At 37.5% G+C, this 25461-nt stretch overlaps 1 protein-coding gene across 16 annotated transcripts in view; it reads left to right on the forward strand.

Moving 5' to 3' along the window:
* The window catches only part of LOC105388122 (rap1 GTPase-activating protein 1), a 210387-nt gene that overhangs the window by 174335 nt on the left and 10591 nt on the right, over window positions 1-25461 (forward strand). For all 16 annotated transcript variants that reach the window (XM_048625037.1, XM_048625010.1, XM_048625020.1 and 13 more), the window contains 2 exons: window positions 15567-15750; window positions 20150-20334. In XM_048625037.1, the coding sequence (XP_048480994.1) occupies window positions 15567-15750; window positions 20150-20334 (369 nt within the window). The remainder of the gene's footprint in view (window positions 1-15566; window positions 15751-20149; window positions 20335-25461) is intronic.

Here is a 25461-nt window from a genome sequence, read left to right on the forward strand (position 1 = left end):
GATACTATACAGGAGGTACAGTACATTATATACTTACCTCTGTTTTATGTCTTAGCACTGTTTGTCAGTATTTATAACTTAGATAGTCTAATGTGGTATATATTTATATATGCTGCATATTAGTATTTTTTTCAGTATCGAACAAAATTATAACCCGGCACAATGCATTTTTTCAGACTTTCTATAAAAGGTATACCTACGTGGACTTTATTTTAACACAATGATCGACTTATTATAATGTTTTTATAACTCTTGCGAAGCCACACATCGAGATTGATAGGCACACATCGATAGCCTAAGTTTAGTATATATAAAAATACCTAGATGGATAGACTGCAATCTCTAATGGCTGTAAAGTTTACGTGCCCAGAGCGTAATCACTTGACCCAAATAGTCATAGGAATCGCGACGGGGTAATTACCGGAATTACACTATCATTTGTTGGTCCATTTGCGTAATTTGGGGAATTACGACTTTCCCCGCCTAAAGTCCATAATGCCGGGGGTTTCTCCTCTAAACAGTTAAATAATTACAGCATGTGGTTGTTTGTATTATGATTTATTGACTTGAATGGGCTTTGGAAATAATTTTATGTTTTAAGTACTAAAATTTTACGTGATATACACCTACAAAATTTTGAATAGGTACCTACTTAGAAAATATTTGGATTAAATAGATATTAGGGTATTAACTATCAACACTATGATTTGAACATGATTTGTCTGTTTTCATTTTCATCGCTTTTATCAATCGAAAAGTCATTAAAGAAATCGACCACAAAATTACTTTAACTTGTGGTTCGGCTATTCTAAAAAAACTAGCACTCGTTCGAAAAGAAAGTTAAACATCTTAAATGATGATAAACCGATTTTCACGGAAATTTATGTCAGAAAAAATTCGCCATCCAAAGAACACATTCACTTATTTCTCTATTCCAGTAAGAAAATAGTCCCTCAATGTACTTATCAAGCCCACCAATACACGGGTAGTTGCGCCTTATCCGCGCTCGCTATTACAAAACTTGTGCCAGCCCATTTCTGGTTTAAAATTGCAATTTAAGATGCCGAAGTTCACAGCAAGTTCGAGTGCTTGATAACATCGTCAATTAGAGCGTCGACGGCGCAGCGAGGGAGCTAGCATAGTTTCACCCAGCAATCGAATTCAGAAACTAGAAGATTACTTAACCAAGCGCAGCTAAAGACTTAATTATTTCTGTGCTACCCCGCCGGAGGTGAAAAGTTTCTGCACTGGGAAACTCGCTGGAAATTACCGATTCGGTTTAATTATTGGTGGGTAGGAAGAAATCGGAATTAGACGTTAAGTTCGCTCCTGTATTGCTCTGGCTGGTAGTGCACGAGTTAGACTTCATCTTAAGCAATATTTCAGTTACGATCCAAGATCCAATCTAGCTCAGAACTATTAAAGTTCTCAGATAATAATCGGTGGCGTGCAACAGCTTAGTAACCTCAATTGTTGGCGCCAAACAAGTTTCGGCGTCCACGGTATGAGTCAGAGTTTGCCAACCCGTCAGTACGTACCTGCGAAGAACATTACCGCTTGGGCGGGCCTGCAAAGCTGGGCGGGCGGGGTCACCGACCTCGCTAATAACTTCCGCTTACCTGCGAACGCTGTTAGCCTAGACTTCAGTCTAAAGGCACTGCAGTCCTGAAATGCCTCCAAAATAAATACGTTTGAAAGTTCCAGCTCGCAAGGCATATTGGATGCTCGACTATTGAAGTGAAATTAAAGAGTTAAGATTGAAGTGGATACTTTGCTCGCAGAATTTCGACGGTTGATCGATCATTTTGGATCGTTTAAACAAACTTTTAGATGAAGAAGTTCGGGGTTTGTTCAGCGTTACGAATAAAAATTGTCCTGTCGTTCGGTACCTACATAGATATACCTACCTACCTAAATAACTTTTAATATTCATATAAAAAATGAGGTCATTTTCATTTCTATTTGCTTTCTTATGAAAATAATAGCTTCGGAATCGCGTCAAAATAAACTTTCGTTAATATATATTTTATACCTATTTTGAAATGCTTCAGGAGGCAAGGGATAGGTAACCTTTGTAATAGATTTTACAGAGAATTCTAGGAGCTTCCGATATGCGATACAACATACATTTTCCTTCCTATAAGTATGTATATGAAGCCTTAGAAATCACTATCTGTGTAAAGGATATATTACAGTTGTATCCGTGTTATCGTATATCGAAAAGTTTGTAGTATTCGACCTATCCCTATTTAGGTACATAGCAGTAGTTTCATTCTGGTCTTGTCCACAAATTGTGGCTATGCTAGGCTCGTTAATTGAATATGTATTTATAATGTTTTTTTTCTGTGAGTAATGTAAATCGATGCCCAGCATAACAACAGACATTTGATTCACTATCCTACCATTAGGATTCTGTCTAGATATAAAACCTTAATTCATCATGGATCGATTTTAAACGAAGTCGACCAATGTAGGTATACCGTTTCGGTAATTTTTTTATGTGTAACAGTTCTCTAGGACTGCTAGATACTTCATATAAGCACTCGCGAACAATCTGTGTGAATCAAGGCTCCGTTCATCGCAATAAGGCTTGTTTCCAATAGTGGCGGACGCGCCGGCGGCAACCCAGCCTTATTTGGATTACTTCCATAGATTGACGTGCCATTTCTCATTCTGATACTAATATACTATTTTGTACTTCTATTTATTTGTTACTTTTTCATTAATTATTCTAGGTCCCCATCGTGAAGTTAAAACGAAATAAATAACAATTTTAATACATTTTGAATTCGAAAATCGTTTTCCAAAACATGCTCGCTATAGGTCCATTGTTAGTTATGTTTTATGAAAAAGTTCACTCTTATTATTTTTTTTGACACACCACATTATAGTTCAAGCTGTAGGTACGTACGCAGGCGTTCAGTTTTATATTTAATATTTATTCATATATAATTTTTTACATTTACATTCCCTTTTTTGTATTCCCGAATCATAGAATAGGAATTTCGGAAAAAGGTTGTTTTTTGTTCTAAACCGCAACCGCATTTTATTTTTTTATTTCGTATCGGCAAATAAATTGGTCACTCAGCCTTTATTTGCGGCGTTGCGACTAGATTGGATGTGGAGTTTTTCCCGACGAGCGACAGATTTCACAATTGAACTTTTTTCAGTTGGCTCACACCATTCTTTCCCCTCATGATTTTTTTAGGTAACAATGTACAGTGCTCCAAAATTGATAATGCGCTTAGAAATCTTTGACAGGTTGTTTTCGATTATGTGACACATGATATTGACTCCTATTTCTTTGGAACAAGGTGCAAAATGCAAGTATTTTTTTAAGGCTCTTACGATTTAATGATTCGGGAGTGAAGATCTGCATGTGCATTATTAATTTTGGACAAGTGTAATATAGTAGTGTTATTAATCTGTGAATTAACATATCATTATTTAGGTGTTGGTATCATTATTATTATTTGGTTTACTAACAACACTTTGCAGACAATATATAAATATGTACATTCATTCCTCGTCAGTGATAGTGGATGATGGCGTAAAAGTGCTCAAAGGAAAACCGTCAGCATTAATTAAAACAAATGTTAGTTGATACCAGAGAAACATGCAATAGGCTAACCTAAGTACCTACTAGGTATCTAAATACCTACTGTGAAGGGCAGGGCATTTACCTACCTACCATACCTAATATACCTATACATTTATGATTAAAAAGATAAGACTTGCGTGATACCAGTAGGTACTTTGTTTTGTAGTCAACTCTATTATGAGTTCAAATAAATATTTATTCAACAAATCATTTTTAGCACGCGAATACATCATTCTTTTTCACACCTTTTAAAACACGCTTTGTCTAAGTACTCAGTCAAAATGTGCCCGATTATACAAAACAACAACGAATGCAAAGTTACGCAAAAAAGAAATTAAACTGGAAAACTCAACATCTCCTTTTTTAGCAGTGCCTTCTCTACATACTAGATTTATTATGAACATAAGAAGTATTGAGTGCACCTAATCGTTACATCCTAGGCAAAAAAAAACTTAGATAACAAAGTCAACCTAGCGAGACATTAAATGGTGCTTAACATACTAATTCCGTATTATTACAGCGCCATATTGCTCTAGAATTCACTGAATGATCAGATAAAATTCTTCAAGCTTTCGAATTTAGAAGAACTTTCTGCTTATTCATTTGATAAACGGCGGGTGATTGACAGGTATTTTGTGTATCGGTAGTAACTAGCAACAGTTAGTATACCTAGCTGCATTTTAAAAGACAAGTGAAACACAAGGTAAAACTTGGTAGGCTATCAAACACCTTATAAATGTGACAAATTTTGGTTTAAACAGATAAACACCCATTAAGAGTACAGTGCGACAAACAGATAAGTTAGTGGCACTGTAACAGAGTTTAAATCTAACGACAAATTGACAATCGCGACGTATACTATTATAGTTAGTAAGAAAATTACACCTCAATGGTTACAAACTTACGAAACATAAGTCACAGAGCAGATAGGTAGGTACCTAGTGCTCTTTGTACAAAAGCGAATGTGTGTCAGAAACATAACGGTATCTGTAGTGGAATACAACCGGTTGTACTATGAGAGCTGTGACGGAGCACAACAAATCATACGCAGCGAACAGGTTTGGAAAAAACCGGCCAAGTACGAGTCGGACTAGTCCTATATTTTTTTGAGTTTCGTTTCCATGTATGTATGAGGATCCCTCGCAATTTACATTTTTAAAATTTATAATTGGGGAGTTTTAAAACATATACTACTAAGTTTGAAATAACTTGTCTTAATTGTTTTTACTTATATCAAGCGGCTGTGTATGACGTAGGTACGAACAGATATACTATATACAACCAATTCTTGACTGTATATAGTAATAAATGTACTTTTAAGGTCCTATTTTTGCCATTCAACTACGGATCCCTAAAAACTAGCAGCCTAGTGGCTGCAGATATGATGAATTTTAAACAGACTTCACCATCTGGTGGCTGCCTGGATGCCGACATGCGGCTGTCTCCTATTGTGTGAAAAACATACCTAAATGTTTTATTTTATTTTAGTCAGGACGCCTGTGAAAAATGTGTGAAAAAAACTAAAGCATCAGAAAAGTTCGAATGTAGTTCATAGTATCAAGGTTTCAAAACAAAATAGCTATTGGGAAATTAAAGTTCCAATTTTTGATTCGAGTTCTTTATTTAAATCACCAAAACTTCAAAACATAGACAAAGTGCGTGAAGCTAACTGGCTGGTTGAAAATTTGAATTTGGAATTTTATTAGCGAGCGCATCGACACGGGTTTTCGCTGCATTCCGTAAACTCATAATAATTCCGCTCACGAGAAGCGCTGCGCGTATAAAATTAGTGCGGCGGATTTTTGTTTAGCGCAAGCAATTCAGCGCTGCAGCGCTTTGTGCCTCCCTCATTCATGCTTGTTTACGTTTTGAATGAAGGATTCGCTATTCGCTGCGAATATAGCATGTTTGTATTTATAATTACATAGTATGCTTTATTTTTACACGAGTTATAGTTTCATAATTGCATGAGTTGCAAAAATACATTACTTTTGACTGTCGACATAGGAGTTCACTGAACCTGATATTTGTACGCTAATTAGGATGCTCTTATCATACACCCACCGTAGTTATAAATAACAATACCTAATCGATTGCATGAAATGTGAGTTTATACCGAGTCATTGATCGTGTCCACAGACATATATTATGACACTAGATGCCCCAAGACTCCCAAGAGTACGTACTGCGCGTGTTAAAATGTTAAACTAATGTTCAACTTTCGGTAAATTTAGTTCCGTCCAGCTGGTCTGTTATTAGCAAAAAAAAATCCTATACAAAAATTTCGGCGCGGTTTTTATAGAAATGAATGCATTTGTGGCATCCCATGTCATATGTCTGTGATCGTGGTGTCTATGAATTGCATAATATTATTATGCGCACGCGTCTCCACTACTACTGCTACGACCTTGCGTCATTCTTGGTTCACGCACTTGTAAATGTCAGATTGTAATAATGAAACTGGCCGATCACACACGAACAATAACACACGACTTGAGAGAAGCAACAAGATAAGCTCTTTCAAGGATTTGTTCAACAAATTATGAGTATGGTACTACTGTAGTGAGAAAGTCTGTTTTTGTTTACATAACAAGGAGGTTCAAACGTTATATTTTTTTGGGTTGGTAAAATTTATAAAAAAACCTAGAGCGTCGACTCCATGGGCAAGAATGAAAGAATTTTGACTGTGTGAGATTTCACGGGATTCAACGGGTTAGACAGTTAGAAAACATGCTTTATTCGTCAACATTGGGTACACTCCAGTCACTCGCATCAGCCATCTGCTTCAACCGATACCTTTAAAACTGTTTAAGCTAAAATAAACCTTTTCAACCAATTGTTAACCAACCACAAATAACATGCAAATTACATAGGTAAATCTCCAACTAAAACATTTCCTAACGACCATGTGCCCAAGGATTCAATAAGACAAAGTGTTCACCTCAATGATACCATCAGGGGGAGCCATTACACAGAATACAATATATTTCTTCCAACTCGGCCGCCGCGAAACAATGGTTAATTTCGACAAACTATTATTAGCCCAGATTGTAAACAATGCGTTTTGCTAATCCCGACAGACGAGGTGAAATAAAGTACCAGCACAAAACTTTTATATACTTACGCTAATGTTTTATTAAGTAATACGTGAATTTAAGTTCTATATCGTTAGATTTTGGAGGACTCATACATCCATGACATTATAGCCTTATCACACAGGAGATAGGTAAGCGTCTCAATAAATTTATGAAAATCCGTTTGGTGCGATACGTACGATACTGATAGGTGGACGCTTACCTTTAAAAGCTATGAGATTGAGAGCGCACACGCCGCCGCTCGTACGAACTAAAAACAATTAGGCAATAAAATCGCTCGCTAATTGCCAGTGTGATAAGGCATTATAGTACCTGAAGGGCTAGTACAGGGCGCATTTAAGACGTGACAAGAGTTATGCATCGCGCTCACTCGCATCGCGCAGACTCAAGAGCGAGCGCGACGGAGAACTTTTGTCACGTCTTATTAGCGCCCCATGCTACATAGCCAGCAATGCACATTTACTTACCCAGTACATAAGAGTAAATGTGTGATGATCAGGCATAGGTCAACCCTGAAAATCGAATGCTCATTTCACGTTTCGATAAACCCAACCACTACACCGCTAACCACTTTAGCATCTGTAAACATTTTATAGATTGTAGTGATAGTTTAAATATTTATATGTGTATTTGTATGTACCTATAAAAATATGTACTTATGTACCTAGTACTAACGTTCGTTCCTTAATATGAAAAAAGCATTCCAATTTACACAAAGTCGCTATGAAAATGTCATTAAAGTTTCATAAGTCTCGGATTCTTCATAGTATTTCAGCGAGACGGAGAAATTTTCTATTTCAACAATAAAAGAGTTGAACCATAAAGTGTATTTTATGGTCACTTCGGGAGACATAAGCTGAGATGTAGAACATTTTAGACTTACTGCAACTGGCTATGCATTTAGAACGTCTACTGCAAAAGCAATCTTTGTTACATACATTTTAAATGTTCCTTAAGGTGCGAATTGGTTGCAACAGACTATGTCATGTTGCGACGACACTACTGGTTTCTATGTAGTTTATTGGGAATACATTCGGCAGCTATTGATATTATTTCGCTTGAGGACACATCCATAGAAATACATAGACACTGATGTCGATTCTGAAGGCACCAATTCTAATTTGAGAGCTGTCAAAACCTTAATTTATTTAATAAAAAATCGACTCTAAGTGTGTTCCCGTAAATGTTATTTTTTGCTAGCAAAATTTAATTCCTAGTTTGACAGCATTAAAATTAGAATTTCTGCTTTCATAATAGCTGCTACTGTAGCGACGCGACAATGCGACATGTCTTTAGCTGCAACTTCATATCGTACTCCACCAATTTGCACCTTTACGCCCTTTGTTTACCTTATCTATCCATTTGGCAAGATAATAAGGCCTATATATTATCGTGAGAGTGCCTCGTCTTGAATGAAGTGTTTCACAACGGCACTTTAAGGAGTACATTATGACTATTATGAGGCATTATTGTTATCAGTGGAAGCCCATTCAATGCCATTCAAGCCTTCTTATGTACCATCGGGGAATCTACTGCTTGGGTACCCTAAAGCTTAAACAGTTTGAAGTACATTGTTATAAGAAATACTGCCGCTTGTAACTTGTAAGCTGAGTTGCACACGAATATGTTTAACAATATCCCCTAAAGTACCTGCATGGAGAGGTATAGTAATGGAAAACATTCTCCAACAATGCCTCTCGCGTGTGCACTTGCTATTACCGAGACGGAAACGGTTAAAATGTTTGGTCTCGATTTAGCAAACCTAGTAAATTTCACGTGAAGAAAAAAAAATTTGGCAAGTTTTAGTAGGTCTACCATTCTGCTCATTCTTTAGTACGCTTGACCCTATCTGAAAAAAAATATTCTACACCCAAAGGTTGTCTTGAAAAATATAGCTTTTAGAGATAAGTGATTGTATATAAGCTTTATAAAATCTGTTCTTGTGTACAAATTAAGAATATTCTATCTATCAACAATTTAAACTAAGATATTCAACTTGTCGAACCTTTTCTTTGCACGTAAAATGTTAAAAGAATAAATTTTACAATATTTTTTTTGGTAAAATCATGAATATATGTAAATAAAGCGCGTGCTAAAGAACAATGTACTCTGGAGTGTAGCAAAGCTTATCTCTTATCTTTATCGCGAAATGTTTGAGCATAGATAAAGCTGCTTGCTCGCTATGTAAGCTGACGCGTGCTATAGATAACAATACTACAATTCGTTATTATTCGCCTAAAGTCGAGGCCGATGTTGTGAACTTGAGCGTAAAAAATATCCTACTGTTTTCTAGAAAAAAAGTAAAAGGAATAGGTTGGCAACTTTTTATACCACCTCCTTTCTAGGTCACTTCTGTATAAAGACTCTTTGTGCCGGCCAGTATCAGACTTTCCTTTTCACACATTTGAATTTTTGCCGCATTTAAATTAAGAACGTTTTACTTTTCCACACTTAATGTGCATAAGTTGCCAGACTGCATCGATTTGGTCCGATGATTCAGAGAGTTACCGGTTTGTCTATGACGTGAATCGCATGATGTCCTATGATGTCATGGGTCGTACAGAAAACAGACGTTGCTGTTGCTAATAAATTCTTAACATAAAATTATTTCATATTCTTTCAATATTTTTAACGGGTCTTTGTAAATTTTCTTATTTCCATTCAGTTTTTTTAAAAACCCCATGTTTTCCGTGATCATGTTATTGACTGCATGAACGTAGCATCGAGTCGGCAACCGATATGCAATTTACTTTCCATCACGCGGCCCAATCATCGGCCAGCCATTGGTATAGAATACGGTATACCTAGTACCTACATAGGTTGTAAGTTTTGCTATATTTTCAATGTGTCTGCTGCTACCTTTTTACCCTTCGCATGTAGAGCCTTTTTCACAATATCTGGATAATGGCTACCTGTAAGATAAAAAACGTGCTGTTAATCCATGTAATTATGTTTTAGACATCATGTCTTTTTCTTTTATCCAAGCATTTTAAACATGCCCTAAATCTTATTGAATTCAATAAGTGTGAGTTTATGTGCATATATTGAAAAACTTAAAGCACAGTATAGTCGGCCATATTAGCGATGTCGCTATAAGATTCCATCTCATTCCAAGATAGGAATCAGAAATAGAAATACAGGAATAGATGTTACAGAAGTCTAAACTTGTCTTCGCCACTTCGACATCTTTGTTTCGTTCGAAACACAGTTTGTGGAAAGTATTTGTTTAGTTTAGTTAAATAGCTCTATTTTTTAAAATTATAAATTAAAGCTTTACCTATATCATAGTATAGTATAGTTCTTAGGTAAATCAGTACTGTCATATACTCATTTCTAAGAATTGTAAATTATTAAGTTGAGTGCAGACGTGCAGTTTTTCGTTACAACATTTTCAAAGCCATTTTTGATACTATAGGTCTAAAATTTTCTTGATCGGTATCTACACTCGCGAGCAACCAAATCGACTCAAGCCTTCACGGCGCACATATACATTGATTTTCCTAAAACGATAAATGGTAAATATAAAAGTGATATGTCATTCGAAAGCTGAAGAATTAGGCTTTCAATTAAGATCAATACCATAAAAAAAAACTAAGCGCAGATTTAATGACGCATTTTAATTGCCCGTCAGTGTTAATTACCTCATTAGGAATCCACGCCTTGCGCTACCTGATCCCGCTATAAAACCTTTCCACATCCGGTGTACCTTATCAGTCGCTTGTTGCAAGTTGACCGGTACACATCTCGTTGCATTGTATTCCTTGTTTTCGCAAACCCATGGATACCACACCAGAAGAAGCTGCTCAAGTTGTTGCCTTGCTGCAACAAGGGTTAAGTCAGCGAGCAGTCGCTGCCCAGCTCCACTTGAGCCAGTCTGCTGTATCCCGAGTATACAGACGGTTCCAAGAGACTGGTGCCTTCAATCGAAGACCAAGAACGGGCCGCCACCGCTGCACTTCAGAGAGAGACGACCGCTTCATTGTCTCAACCTCGCTGCGCAATCGACACCTTACGGGCGTTGATGTGCAGCAAGAACTGAGACGTGTACGACAAGTGGCTGTCAGCGAGTGGACAGTGAGAAGACGCTTGAAGGAAGCCAACTTGACACCAAAAAGACCTGCATCAGGCCCCAAATTGACTGCAGGCCACCGACAAGCGCGTCTTCAGTTTGCTCGAGAGCATCTCGATTGGAGCATTGCGCAATGGCGGTCGGTCCTGTTTACTGATGAGTGCAGAGTGTGTCTGCATGGCAGTGACAGGAGAGGCCGGGTCTACCGGCGTCCGGGGGAACGATTTGCCCAATGTTGTTTCGCTGAAACAGTAGCATATGGCGGCGGTTCCTGCATGATGTGGGCTGGTATTTCTCTAGAGGGAAAAACCGCACTTGTTTTCGTGCCTGGAGGCGGCCGAGGAGGCGGGTTAACAGCTGATCGGTACATCACCGACATTCTACTCGGTCATGTTGTGCCCTATGCAGAATTTGTCGGTGAAGACTTCGTGCTAATGCACGACAATGCCCGCTGCCACACGGCACGAGTCAGTCGGCAGTTTCTGAGAGAGAAGGAATTGCGCACGATGGACTGGCCTGCGCTCAGTCCTGACCTGAATCCCATCGAACACTTATGGGACGAGCTCAAAAGAAGAGTTCGGGCCAGGAATCCAGTCCCTGCAAGCGTGGACGAGCTGAAGACAGCTTTATTAGAGGAGTGGGACGGCATTCCTCAGGAAACTGTCAAAAAGTTGATAAGGTCTATGAGAAACAGGCTGCAGGCTGTAATTAGGGCAAGAGGGGGCAATACAAAGTATTGATTTAAATAAATAAATTTTTATCTTAACATTTTTTGTTTAATTTGTATAATACGATACCCATACCCTTTTTTCCTAAATTCCCGTTTTTCCTACAATTGCGTTCAGACATCATTTATTTCAAAAATGATGAATGGATTTCAATAATAATGATATCAAATTAAAGCTGACATCTTAAGCTTTTAAATGACATATCATTTTTATTATTTCTATTCATAATTTTACTTGTATTAATGTATGTTTGCGCCGTCAAGGCTTGAGTCGATTTGGTTGCTCGCGAGTGTAGTATCGAACTAGACACTTAGCTACCTACTGAAATATTGAGCGTTGATATAGATCTACAAAAACAAATTGTTTATTGATCGGAGCACCCACATTTGGAAGCTACCACCATTAATTTCCGCTCAACACCGAGACTAATTTCGTTCTATTCCAAGAAGACGCTTTCGAATTCGTCTTCCAATTTTAATGAATCGAAACCAATAATTATACTTGTCGTTTGTTTTATTGGTAGAAGAGAAATACTTAGATACACTACAGAACTACACACACGTTTACGTTAGCTTTAACCGCTGAATTTCGTTACACAACACGATCTAACAAAATTCTTGATAAAGCCCGTAAAAATCAATGTTTGACATGCTGAATTTGGTTAATCAAAGATAACAAACAAAGAGACTATCAAGATATCAAACACAGTTAAAAAGGATTACCGATGTTCAAACAGGACACTCCGAAGCCATAGACAAATCTGTTACTCGATACCAAAGCCTCATGATTACAGGACGCTGCCGTGGGCAATTAGGTAATTATTCTATTTTTAAAAAATACCGTTTTTTTTCTTTCAACGGTTACAAAATGATTGACAGTTGTAGGTAAGTTCGAGCGCTGAAGTTGCGTGTGTTACATGGATTGTTCGTATTTCTTGGTAATGTAAAGTACTTATGTGTTTTGTGTTTGGTAGGGTAACAGTACCGGTTATCGGCCATTTAAGCGACTTGTTGACTTCAGAGTTAATTTCTATCATAATGCTGTGTGTCAAGATTTTCCAAAAAAATATCATTCGATCTTTCAATAGTCTAGTTTCATAAAACCTAACGTTTATAGACGTAGCAGTGATACATGATTTTCAAAAAAATATTTTTCGTAAAAATAGCAAATATACCGGTTATCGGCCATTTTACCCAGTTATCGTCCACGAGTGCACTGGTTATCGGCCACCTAATTCTCAGTAGAAAAACGAGTTTTATTCAGTAGTTCATGGTTTATGAAATAACAAATTAAAATCTAAAGTCAAACAAATAGCTCTCTTGGAATTGGCATCGATAAACATTATCGGCCGTTTTATTATCTAATGGCCGGAATCAGGTTTAATTTTACCTATTTTCTGCCGCCCGCTATTTCAGACGGCCGGAATTAGGTGTAATTTTGACCTATTTTCGGCCGCTTTTTCGACGGCCGGAAATAGGTTTTGTTTGAACTGGTTATCGGCCGCTAAACATTCGTTATTTTTTTAAGGTCATATCTTTGAAACTATGAGGTATTCTGGCGGCCGGAATCTAGTTGTCAATTCACAAAATTATAACTGTTCACTAATATAATGGAATCTATGTTAGTGCATTTAAGGTTTCCGCAATATAGGCAAAATTTAATGACTACAATATACCCGTTTTCCGACCACCCGGCCGGAAACTAGATTTTGGAATAAATCGATAACCTATTGTCCGACCACTGAAAATATTACAAATTATGAAAAAAAATGTTAGTTTGGGCACTTGAATATTGAAATTAAACATACTTTAATTCACACAAACCAATTCAATCACTTATAAAACAGTAGGAACACTTAAAAACTTACCTCTGAAAATCAGTCCACCTCCTATTTTTTCTGCTAAATTTGCCACGAATCCATACACCAAATTTTGAAATGGTGACTGAGGGCTAAGTTCGCAAATTTCGAGGTCATGCCGTCGGATTATGAACCGTGATGTTCGCCCGGGTCGAATGGCGCGAAATTAGAAAGGAGATGTCTCAGTACTATCCTATTATTAAAAATAATGTGCGAAGTGGCCGGAAAGGGGTAGTGGCCGGCAAACCGGTACGTTTACCCTATATATTATGTTTAGCATAAGTAAGTATCTGTTTGTATACAATTGGAATGGACATACCTCTCTAAATGTGTCTCATTTAGCTCAGTTTTTTTTGTCCAATCAAAGATTTTAAAAATGTATATGCATAATAATTATGTGTAAGGTGACAGACTGTAACTAATTTAGTCCAAAAACGCTGAAAAAGCCAACGTTAAGGACTTCCTGAATAGCTTCAAAGCGATTTTATTAATTTGAAACTTCTGCCCTTACGCATCGTATTCTTTGGAGTTATTTTCCTGTTTTAAACGAACATTATTTACAAAACGGACAGTCTAAATTCTGTAAATGCTTCGATAAATGTTTCTAACTGAATTTCATATTATTGATAGCCTATATTTTCCTTCCGCTCCAAAATGGTTCCACGTCTCAAATGTATCGATAATGTTTTATACTTCAAAAGAAACACTACACTAAAAGCAACCTTGTGTGTAACGAAATACAGCACTTATAGATTTTTTCAGGAAGTCTTGGTGTCCCCTTTTCACACGCCCAACATAAATAATGAAAGCTGAAAATAATCGATAACTGACGCACCATTTTAATGTGTTTTTTTTTTACATTCTTTCCGTAAAGCGTCGAGTTTCCATGTTTAAAAAAGAAAAAAAAACACTCTTTTAACTTGCCATACCGATAAATCAATTCATCAAAGACCAAAACCGTTCGATATTATTTTAATGAAGAATTTTATTTTAAAATTGTTTATGTTTTATAAAAAAGTTTCCACGCGGGAAAATTTTGTTTGTATTTTCAGCTGACTGCTTTTTGATATATCGCAGCTCACTTTCAACCTGTTCAGAGCTTCACAGTAGCTGGTATGAAATGTGATGTGATGACGATGACGTCAAAGTAATTTGATCAAAAAGAGTATAGTCCATCAATAAAGTAATGAAAACGGAAATGGATCCTAACAAATAGTTAATTAAACTGGTATTTAATCGAATTATTACCTTTATTTGGCACAGCACTCATTTATTAAAAATAGATTATCAGTCTGAATATATACTTTTAACATGTTAACAGTAAAGAACTGATAATTATAAAAAGTCTTTGCAAAATCGTACACTTTATTTCATCCCTTTTAAGATGGACTGTAGTGATGTTCCTTGAATTTGATGAAATCTGGCGCACTGTTTCCAGCCAGTTACCCCATTGCTGTCACCGGCTTCGCTAATGTTTCCGGGCGGTATTCCAAATTTAAACTTTGATGGTGTTTATGGCGCAGTGAATTATTAACGTGACTGAATCAATTGTGAATATTGCGATGCCTTTGTGCGAACTGCTTCTTCATCCGAAACTTGGAAGTGGCAGTAAAGTTCTGACTTACTGTTATACTTCTCATATTTCATGGTTCTAAATTATGTTGGCGCTCGGCGCGGCGGTCCCACGTTTCCAATCATAGTGCGATTCGTCAATTTCTGTGCCCTATCACGTAGGTTCTATAAAAAAATAATCTCAAAGTGATTTGTGGGGATCGGTACTGTTAGCGTAAAAAGCAACAATGGGTTGGTCCCACGGCTTCATGGCTGAGGTCAACGCTCGCTGCGTCACGCCTGCTCGCGTTTCTGACTCTACAGAGATTAGGCCGACTTACCTTTTTGCTGTCTCTATGCACAATATTGTGGAACGTCACTAGTTTTACAGCGACAGCGCATCATGGCTGTTGTACTCGTATGTAGCAATCTAGAAAATCTTAAGGCGGCGACTGACTTGAACATTGCGCCGTATCGTAAAGTTCATGGCGAGCCATACCGTATTCTTCATTCGAAAATGTAACGTAACGTTACAAGTTGATCGCCGCGCCGGTTTAATTATGTACAATTCCAATTCATACAAAGATTCCACGCTACTACTAGCTCTAGGTACTCTCCATTCTCCGTCCAGCATAACCTGACCTCCATTTCCTTTGCCCCGCAGGTCTCCCGGGTCGAGACTCGGCGGTCAACGTCCGTGGGCGGCGCGGGTGGCGTTGAGCGCCACTCGTACGCCGAGGGGCGGGTGCCGGCGCCGCACGGGCTGCCGCCGTCGCCTGGCGCCACCGCCACGCAGCGCCGCTGTCTGGCCAGCCGCCTGCTGCTGCAGGAGACCTTGGCTAAGCCTGGTGAGTTTGGATAAGATTGTCTAGGCGAGAACGCGTCATTGCACCGCCTGCGCATTAAAGCCGTCGCGACGGTACCGTGACACCGCCTCGACTCTAACAGTGTGCGGAACTCCTAACTACGATGTAGTAATCCTCTTTGTACTCCTTCCGTAGCCACCTGTGATAAGTTGCTGACAACGACTGCATGGATGGCAAAAGGAGAGCCGCAGCCGTGGATATAACGGCATGTGGCTTTAAATATATTGCTAACTAATACCTATATCAATATGCAATAATATGCATATTCATATACAGTATCATGATACTACACTACAGTACTTACCTATACATAATAATATATAGATAGTTGTTGGTGTTAGCTATGTTTTTCACAAAATAAAACAATTTCACTTCGGAGAATAATTCCATGTTGTGCAATGTGCTTGTTAAATATCAAAAGCGACTTTTTTGTTTTAGGTGCAAACATTTTATTATACATAGGTTTCGTGGAATTAAAATCAACATGAGTTTGTTATTTGAGTTAATACGTCTCATATAAGGGTAAAAATAATACAAATAAATATTAGAACCATAAAAGGAGGAGGTTGGCCTCGGATGTAGGCAATTAGCAATTAGCTCAAATATTTTTTTATTTTTTTATTTATTTAATAACTTAAAACCTATCATTACAGCTACTCCAATGCGATAGGCAAGCAAACAGTTTTTAGTTATTGTGTGTTCCACTTCCACAATGCTGTGAATTCTACCGCAATGCTTCTTTGCCTTATACTAAATTAATTTAATACTTTAAATAATCATTATTTTATTACCTGATAAATCCCTATTTCTGGATAAAAAATATACCTAACAGATAAAATATATATAGGTACCTACCTCCATATTAAAATATTACTAAAGAGTTTAACATGATTCGTTGGCTATGGCCGGAGGAGAATAAAATGTATACATATATACCTGTTAGCCCTACACTTCTGTACTCGTATCATATACGGGAAAAGGTACAAATTGATACTTACAGATTTTAGCAGAGTAGTGATCTAAAATACATCAAAATGAAATACTCGTCGGGACGGACACGTCAATTTAATTGCTATACTGTAGTTTCATAATAACTTTCGTCATTGTTGTAAAAACCACTCTTCTCAAGATGATGAGAAAACAAGTGTGAAAGTAAGTTAACTCATTTACACCGCGTTAAAATGTGGAATAACTTTCCGTAATTATCCATCGTAATTATAATGTTATGTTTATGAAATAATGAAACCAATAGGTAACCAAGAGGAAACCTGCATATCTAGATTTAGTACATCTAGATATGTGAACCCACCAACCCGCAGTGGACCAGCGTGATGGGAAATGGTTCAAGCTTAGGAAGGTAGTTTAGACCTTGGGGATATGCACAAAGGTTCCACTCGAGAGAGCCAGGTGCAGGTACGTACACCCCCACAGAGAATAGAATAGAATAGGTAACTTAAGTACAGGAATCATTCGCTTAATACATTCGCACTCGCATATATAGGTACTAGCTGATCCCGCAAGCTTCGCTTCGCCTTAAAAAGTTTTCCGGTGGGAATTCCGGGATAAAAAGTAGCCTATTTCGTTCAGTAGTTATGGCGCGAAAGAGTAACAGACAGACAGACAGACACAATTACTTTCGCATGTATAATATTAGTTAGGATACCTGTATCACATTGTCTGCATAATAGCTACCTGTGGGATAAAAGCCATGCTGTCACTATGTAATATATTATTATATTTCTACAAATTAAAGACTGTTTTACTTATTTATTTCAATACAAAATGCCGGGGTTTTCGGGGAAATACTAATGTAACCACGTTTAGGATTTATGATGACAAATTCATGAAATACATATCTCGCCACGAGTGTAAACGTGATGTTTCTCAGAGATTTACGTGGTAATAACGAATTTAAAAATTGCTTACTCATATTATGATCGCGGTTGGTTCAACCAGCACATCTGTATTTCTGAAATATCTCTCATGAAAAGAGGTACCTATAAGAAATATATATTTCAATGTTACTGTGGCTGTTCCTATTATTGTTTTTTTTAAATGATGATTATTGCTTTCTACTACCAACTTATGATAAAAAAAATCTACCAGTCTGGTGAAAAAATATCTTGAAGAAACTTGTAAAGTCTATAAAATATCTGAATTCTACAGGTCATACCATACCACATGGACAATCTTAAAACAGATTTGTTGTCACTACAATCTTTCGTTACATACATACCTACGATTTATTGGCATTCTACTCATATAGCAATAAATTATTTATCCCGTTACGGTATGCCGTCAATTTTCAGCCTAGTATCTAATCTAGGGGCTCAAAGGGGCCTGCCTGAGTGTGGTCCCTTCACGCGTTATTTGTATTTTCTAACCACCTGCGTACCGCTGCGACCCTAGTACCCTAGTCAAAGTGAATTCTTCAGGAATCCTTTGAAATTAATGTATGAAATGCTTTTGCTCGCATATTACTTAAATTGTTATTAATTTTGAATGTGCTTCCTTTAAATGAATTACCGAAACATACACCAACAAATTAATATATTACTACCTACTCAAGACACATGAACAAGTTTTGGTTTTGTTACAATTAAAAAGTACCGCCTGCCATCATTATCATGCCACTGGAACTTTTTCGTTGCTTGTGAGTCTATTAGTATTGTATTTGACTTGCTTTCTGTTGGATCAGTAATAAAACAACCCGTATATAATTTCGTAAGCTCCATGTCTACTACGTGACAACTGAGCGTTGCAAATATTACTCATTAAAAAAACTCGTAAATTGCAAGCCAGTTGATTAAAAGTGTAATTAATTTAGACTATGCTCCAGAGGCTTGCGGGGTTTTAATCAAAATGGGCCATTACAGAGCTCTGAAGTGCTCGTGTAAACTAATAAATAATCTTCTGGCTTACATTTGACTGCGTAAAAGGGAGGTTTTTGTTTGTAACCCCCGTACGGAAGTTAAGAAATTTTATAAGATGGGCATGAGTGTCTGTCTGACTCAACGTATAACTCCAAAAAGCGTATTCCAGTCTAGTCCCAATAAAACTAATACCAACAATAGACATTGCTAGTGGTTACATAAACCATGGGCATTGATTACCCACTATAGCACAGTAGCGGATCTCTTACTAAAATGCAATGACCGGTCATAAAACAAAAAACTACTACATCCACATTACTGAATGCCACATTCACTCTTACTGGCTCATTGTGAGCTCTGAAAGGCAGCAGATACACACACAGGGGTGGCTCGCCTTATAAAGCTTTAACAATGATAGCGCAGGACGCTTGCATATTGAAGGCTTGCAAAATTGTCCTAGCCCTTTGTCCGAAGGAGACTGCTGAACTTGTTTTGTTGGTGAAACCACTCGGGGGAGACGTGAAATGTGTGTTTGTGTACGGAAAAATGGACTGAGACTAGCATGAACAGTTTTATAATTCGTATCGGTGCGACTGAAGTATAGAATATAGCAATTAATGATCTTTCTGAAGGACCACCTCTACTTTCATTTCAGTTCACTATTTCGCTTCGTCCACTTCTTGCTTCGTTAAATGTATTACCTCTGACTCGGTACAAATGTTTGCATCGATACAAGTCGAAGTCACAAGAGTTGTTAGTTAGATCAAATTATACACTTCATGTCCTTATTACCTAACAGTGAAGTCACCAAGCAAACAAACTGTTAATTCAAATTGCCTTGCTTTGTAATCTTGAAGGCCATTCAGGTTGTGTTTGTAGGAAAAAAAAGTACTTCGTGACTTCCTCGATAATTTGGCCCCAAAAAGCGAGTGTTTCGTAAATCTACCAACAAATCTACAGACAAATCGTGAAGTTTTACAACGAACGATGTCCATCGCAATCACGCTTTAAGCTTTGTGCAATGTTGTAGCTACTTTTCTTTATAGCCGCTTATTAGAGGTTCTCAAAAGATTTCTAGACGACCGCTGACCGAACCCTTTCCTTTGACGATAAATCTTTCACAACAACGTTGGCTGTAAAAGAATATTGGCTAAAAATTGTCTGTTTTCAAGATTTACGAGGCACTTACATACTTATTGTCTCAAAATATGAGCCGATTTTTATGATATACTCGCATTACTAAAGATGACACACATTGACCTTGTGTGTGACCTTGAATAAAATTATTAACAAAAACTATCTCGGTTCATAACAAAGTAGGTACATAACTATATGGAAAAACAACTTATTTATTTTATAAGACTACCATTAAATAGAATACAACCTATAGGGCTTACAGACACCCACGGGCTAAAGATTCAAATATTAGTGCCGGTCTCTACTTTATTTTTCACCAAAACACTTCCCCCAAAGCCAACAAAAACTAACCCTGAACCCTTGTCACACAGGGCCTCCCCCAACGATAGTGCTCCCGGCTGGCGGCGCCTACTGGTCAGATGGAGTGGACGCAGACACTCAGAATGATGAGGAGAACGAGCGGGCCCAGCCCGGCACCCCGCGGCACGCCTCCTGGCGACACAACATACAGAGCGACGAGACCGCCAAGGTCTACAGGCGATACTTCCTCGGGAAGGTGAGTTGAGGCTGCCGTCATTTGTTTCTGAAGTATACATGTTGTGAAGGGAGGAACCGGTGGGTGATGAAATGACTGGTTCTTGCTTGGGGGGGTGAGGCGTCGTCATTTGTTTCTGTGGCTAAGGTTGGAGCCAGTGGTAAATGGAAAGGGTTTGCCTGCAACTTTGACAACACTTGTATAAAATTACGATTAAACATATTATTATGTAGTCACACAACATTATTTAGCTACTTATCACTACCACACTTGTTAAAACAAGTGATTTACCTAGGAGACCACTGGTAAACAATAATGAAAGTTTTAATTAAGCTAGCGCAGAGTGAAAATTGGTTCCGAGGAGCCTTTGCCCTGTTACATCGCTAAGGTATCCATATATTAAGCGAAAATCCAATCAGTAACTTTTCGCTCTTATGTTTGTAGCGCGTGGGCGAGAGGCGGCTACAGTTCAAGTGATCACGTATTCAATTTATTAACTCTGAATCCTCGAATTTCTCACTCAGCAACACGTTGGAATTTTTCTTTTGTAATACTCACGTAGCTGCTTTCGGTTACAATGACCTGGGTGAAATAAAAAGTGCTCAACTTGAAAGTCGCACCTTTGAAATCTTCTAATATTTTGGATGTTTTTTGACGATAAAAAATGCTTGGATCATTGGATGATATCGAACATCTGCCTTGACATTTGCGCGCCACTCTGTCTGCGACCGGCATCTCTCGTGCCAACTGTGCCTCTGCCAACTGTCCTTCTAGAACACATTTACTTGCATTTACCGCTTATATAAAATAAAAAAAGTAAAGTTCGCGTCCAAGAATGACCACTCGAGCACGTTTCCCTTGACATCGTACATAAGTTATGAGTGCACGCGCCTGCTATGTCCTTTTCTACTTCATTCCCGTCGTCCTGACCTCCCATTGACTTGTAAGCTTATAACCAGCCTATCTGTAATACCTATTTTATCTAGTGGCACTCATTGTAAGCTCCGTCTAATAAGGTGTCTACAAAGGCTCCCCTTTACGCCGAGTGCGCGGATCCACTCGAGGGTAAAATTTTAAATTGCAGTCCTTTCGCTTTCCATTATGTGGCGTCATCGAGACGATTGATTCCACGGGAAGAGCAACTTTCGCACGTACGTACTACCCTAGTACGTTTTTTATCATGACATCTCAAGGTTTAAAGGGTGTCTATGACTACAGTAGCTTGATTTGAAGAGCAACATTTTAAGTATGAATCATCACACTTTGATAAGTGCTAGTTATATTATTCCAAGACTGCAATCTTCACGGGTGCACGGAAACGACCTATCTCCTTATCAGACATTCTCAGTTCTTGTCAGAAAGTACAATAAACACATTACATTCAATTGGGATACAATAACAATGGGCATACGCTACTCGTACGCTAATCGTAGGTGTAGGATCTGCTAAAGAAATAAGTATCTGAATGTTAGTTGCTTCTCCGACCGTGACGATGAAGATTGCGAGTAATTCAGTCAGTGTTCCTGTGGTTGATAGTACCATATTATTCCATTCGTATTCCACGCAGCAATGTCGGCTAAAGATCTAGTGACTCCGGCGCCCGCTACAGTTACTGACACGTGTGAACTTTCTCATACCCACGCCTTCTAGACTTTTTCTTTTATTTTCGTGTCGTTTCGAATAAAATTGTTGTAATTAGAAATATTAATGAGTCTGGCTTAGAAACCTTTGGCGTGATTATTTGGATTTTAATAATGATTGCTCAATTAATTCGGCATAATCTAGTATCGGAGATTGTCTGAAAAAACTAATTACGAGTATAATGTAGGTGTTAAAGAACATTAATCAAATTTATCAGCCATTTTCAATTGACCTGGAATACTAAGTCTGAAACTGACTGAAATATAAACGGTAGCGGTATTACCTACAAATTTCAGCTTAGAATTGAAAACATACTACTTACTCCCCTTCTAATAGAAATACATATTGTAAGCTCATCGGAAAGTTATGAAATTCTATCGTCTCCGGTGTACCCACAACCTTTGCTCTCAATCCTGCTCCATGTTCAATTCACGCCTCTATACCCTTCGATATACGGTCTGAAAACATGAATACCTATTAGTTGTAGCTGAAACTATCCTTCCATTATGTACTCGATACCATATTTATACGGTAACTGTTGGAAATGCATTGAAAGTTTCACCACATGCTCGTGTAAAGCTGAATGAACTAGGCGATATTAGAAAATGTTTTATGGACTGGTTTTGTATAGTTTACTGTTAGCTGTTAGCATTCTGATAGAAATTAATTTTTAATATTAGGTACAAGTACAATGGAAAAGCAGCATTAAGTGTAGTTTTTTTAGGTGTCGTATAATATACATAGTTAAAGCGTGCAATAATTTATTATGATTAAACATTAACAAATGTTGAATGAATGATGTCTGAGCCAGTTTATCGTCTACAAATTATTATTTTCCAGAAAAAGTGCAGATCGTGTGTTTTCTTTTATGTATTTTTCACCATAACAAGTACGCTTGTAGAAATTTCACGCCCTTCGACGTAATCATTAATTCAAAGATGTTATGTCTGTTGCGCTGTTAATAATTGGAAATTATTCATATAGCAAATATAACATGTTACGTTACACATATTAAGTCATAATAAGTAAACCGTGTAATAAGATTCTAGGTATCAAATTTTACTGTCTGCTCGTTTCTAAATTACGAATGTATTTATGAAGAAAGTCGTAATAAAACGAATTTAGTTACTGCAAAGATATTTGGATACGAACTAGATGGAGTGTCAGTGCAAAACAAACGTCTCGAAAAATAACGCCCCATGCTACTTCTGAGATTACTTCGGTAAGAAGATTTGTGACTTTATTCATTGGCACAATGGTTGTCATTAGGTGGAACTTAAAACAGTCGGACAGAAAACAAAATGCTGACACATTTTTTGGTTTGTTTTTGTATGTCTTCATACCATCTTGTTCTTATATTGTTAATCTAAGAACTAACTAGTGTGAGAGCCAGTGGGTAGTGGCTGGAACGGCTCGTGGTTAGAGCCATCCGTCCGTGGAGATCTTAGATTAGAGCCTTCATGAAGGAAGGAGTGCAAATGAGGGGTTACTGATGGAAATGGGAACCATTTTATATAAGTAAATAAGTTTTATAAATTAAATTGTGGTCTGTTAGGGTTCGTTATTTGTTGGACTAGGTATTCATTTGAGTTCAAGAGTGGAATAGAGCGTAGAGGGTAGAGAAACATAATTAGGTAGGTATACCCAGCAATGGACCATTACGCGCTGATGATGTACCTATAATGCATTACAAATAAACAACGGAAAAGAAGTCTTAAGACAGTACGTCTGTCTGTATAAGTATTATAAATTATAAATTATATTATTACGAAATTCTGAACACAATAAAATAATCCATTGTAGGAATTTCTTACTAGGTACTTTAACACATAAAGTGCACTCACACATCCCAGGAATTCAAACCGGCAGTCATTCACAGCTTTACAATAAAATTATTATTCACCCAAGTGGCCCCGTGTGAATCTGCCCTAACAAGGTAATTTAGGAACCACTGGAGTGTGCAAGTGTTACGATATAACCGACTATGATGAAATTGGAGCTAAATGTACTTACTTCAATATTGCAGACGGCGTCGGCTAGTGTTTTCCGTTTAGGAGTTACCTATTCGGTGCTATAGTCACTGGAACTTTTTCATTGGCCGCCAGTGTAGGTACCTGCATTTGTGATATTTTTATTGACCGTAAACATACGACGTGGTTGGAAGATATATTGAAGTCGTTACCTATGGCGGGTTATCTCGTCAACCCTTCAGAGGTCGATGGGTCATTGTGACGGCGGGTAAGCCTGACGAATGCTGCTGATGTATCAACCGATATCAGTGGAGGGTTGACGTGTGAATACAGCCGTGTCGTGTGTCATGAGGAAGCCTACGCTATTTAGGGTTGATATCTCGTTTGCCTAATACGTTGGGAAATTGACCTAATTATTAATTTAGGCCTCGTAAATAATTTAACTTAGATTTTCAAATTTATGAAATTCCTTTTAATGTCTAATGGCAGGGTATTTTATAACACATACTATGGAATAATAATATTCATATAATGTAGTTGGGAGTGCATGATCAATAATAATACTTAAATTCATTTATTCAAGTAACAAGACTCAGAGATTGTTAGTAGATGATGATGATCAATGATCAGCAAGTATCAAAACAGCATAAACTCTAATCAAAATGTAATCAACATTTCTTGACTGACAACCCATCAACACCGAACATCGAATGCCATTTATTAATACCCGAAACCAATTCCTTTCCACTTTTGTAGCATCCAAAAATTACGTTGCGCGTCTTTTATCATATTTTACTTACGGGCCCAAATTGAAAGCTAAAGACGGTAATTTGAGGGAGCAGGGTTAATGCCCCTTTTCGAAGGCATTGATGGATGACGATATTTAACGAAATTTGTAAAAAAAACTTCTGCAAGAGCTATTGAAGCATTTATTCATAAATATTTATTTTTTCGTTTACTGCACAAACAAATCTCAAACAAAAATATGCAAAGAATCATTTAAATTACGAATGGTAATGGACGAATGGATGACTCGTATCTGGGTCATGTCAATTTCTGTTCTAATGATGTTTTGGGCACAATTCTGGTCTCCTCAGGGAGAGCGGTAATAATTGTTTCTCCAAGTGTGTCGTTCGTTTAACTTAATTGAGTTCAGATTACTCTCTCAGTTCTCGTGTGTCGTTTAATTTACAAATCGTTTTCGCAACATGCTGCCTTCACGTGCGAAATTTTGTTTGGCATAAGCTTACTGAAGAGACAGGTATTGTTATTTATTCAGAGTGTAGTCTCTAATTTGTTCTACATAGCTGCAACTGTCGCTGAATATATGGCTTTTATTTTTGTTATTTTCTTGAACTAAAACATATATTTTTGAAGAAACTAAAGATATTTTTCCACAAATTTGGGGAGCATCTTCCACAGCCTTGTGCAGATTCCAATTTTCTTTTATGAAAAGGGACATTTGCTTATTGCTTTTCCCCTTTCTTTTGAAATAAAACGTAAGAATCGTCTTTGTCACTCATTTGAATAAATGAGA

This window comes from Plutella xylostella, chromosome 3 (assembly GCF_932276165.1).
Source record: "Plutella xylostella chromosome 3, ilPluXylo3.1, whole genome shotgun sequence".
Taxonomy (NCBI): domain Eukaryota; kingdom Metazoa; phylum Arthropoda; class Insecta; order Lepidoptera; family Plutellidae; genus Plutella; species Plutella xylostella.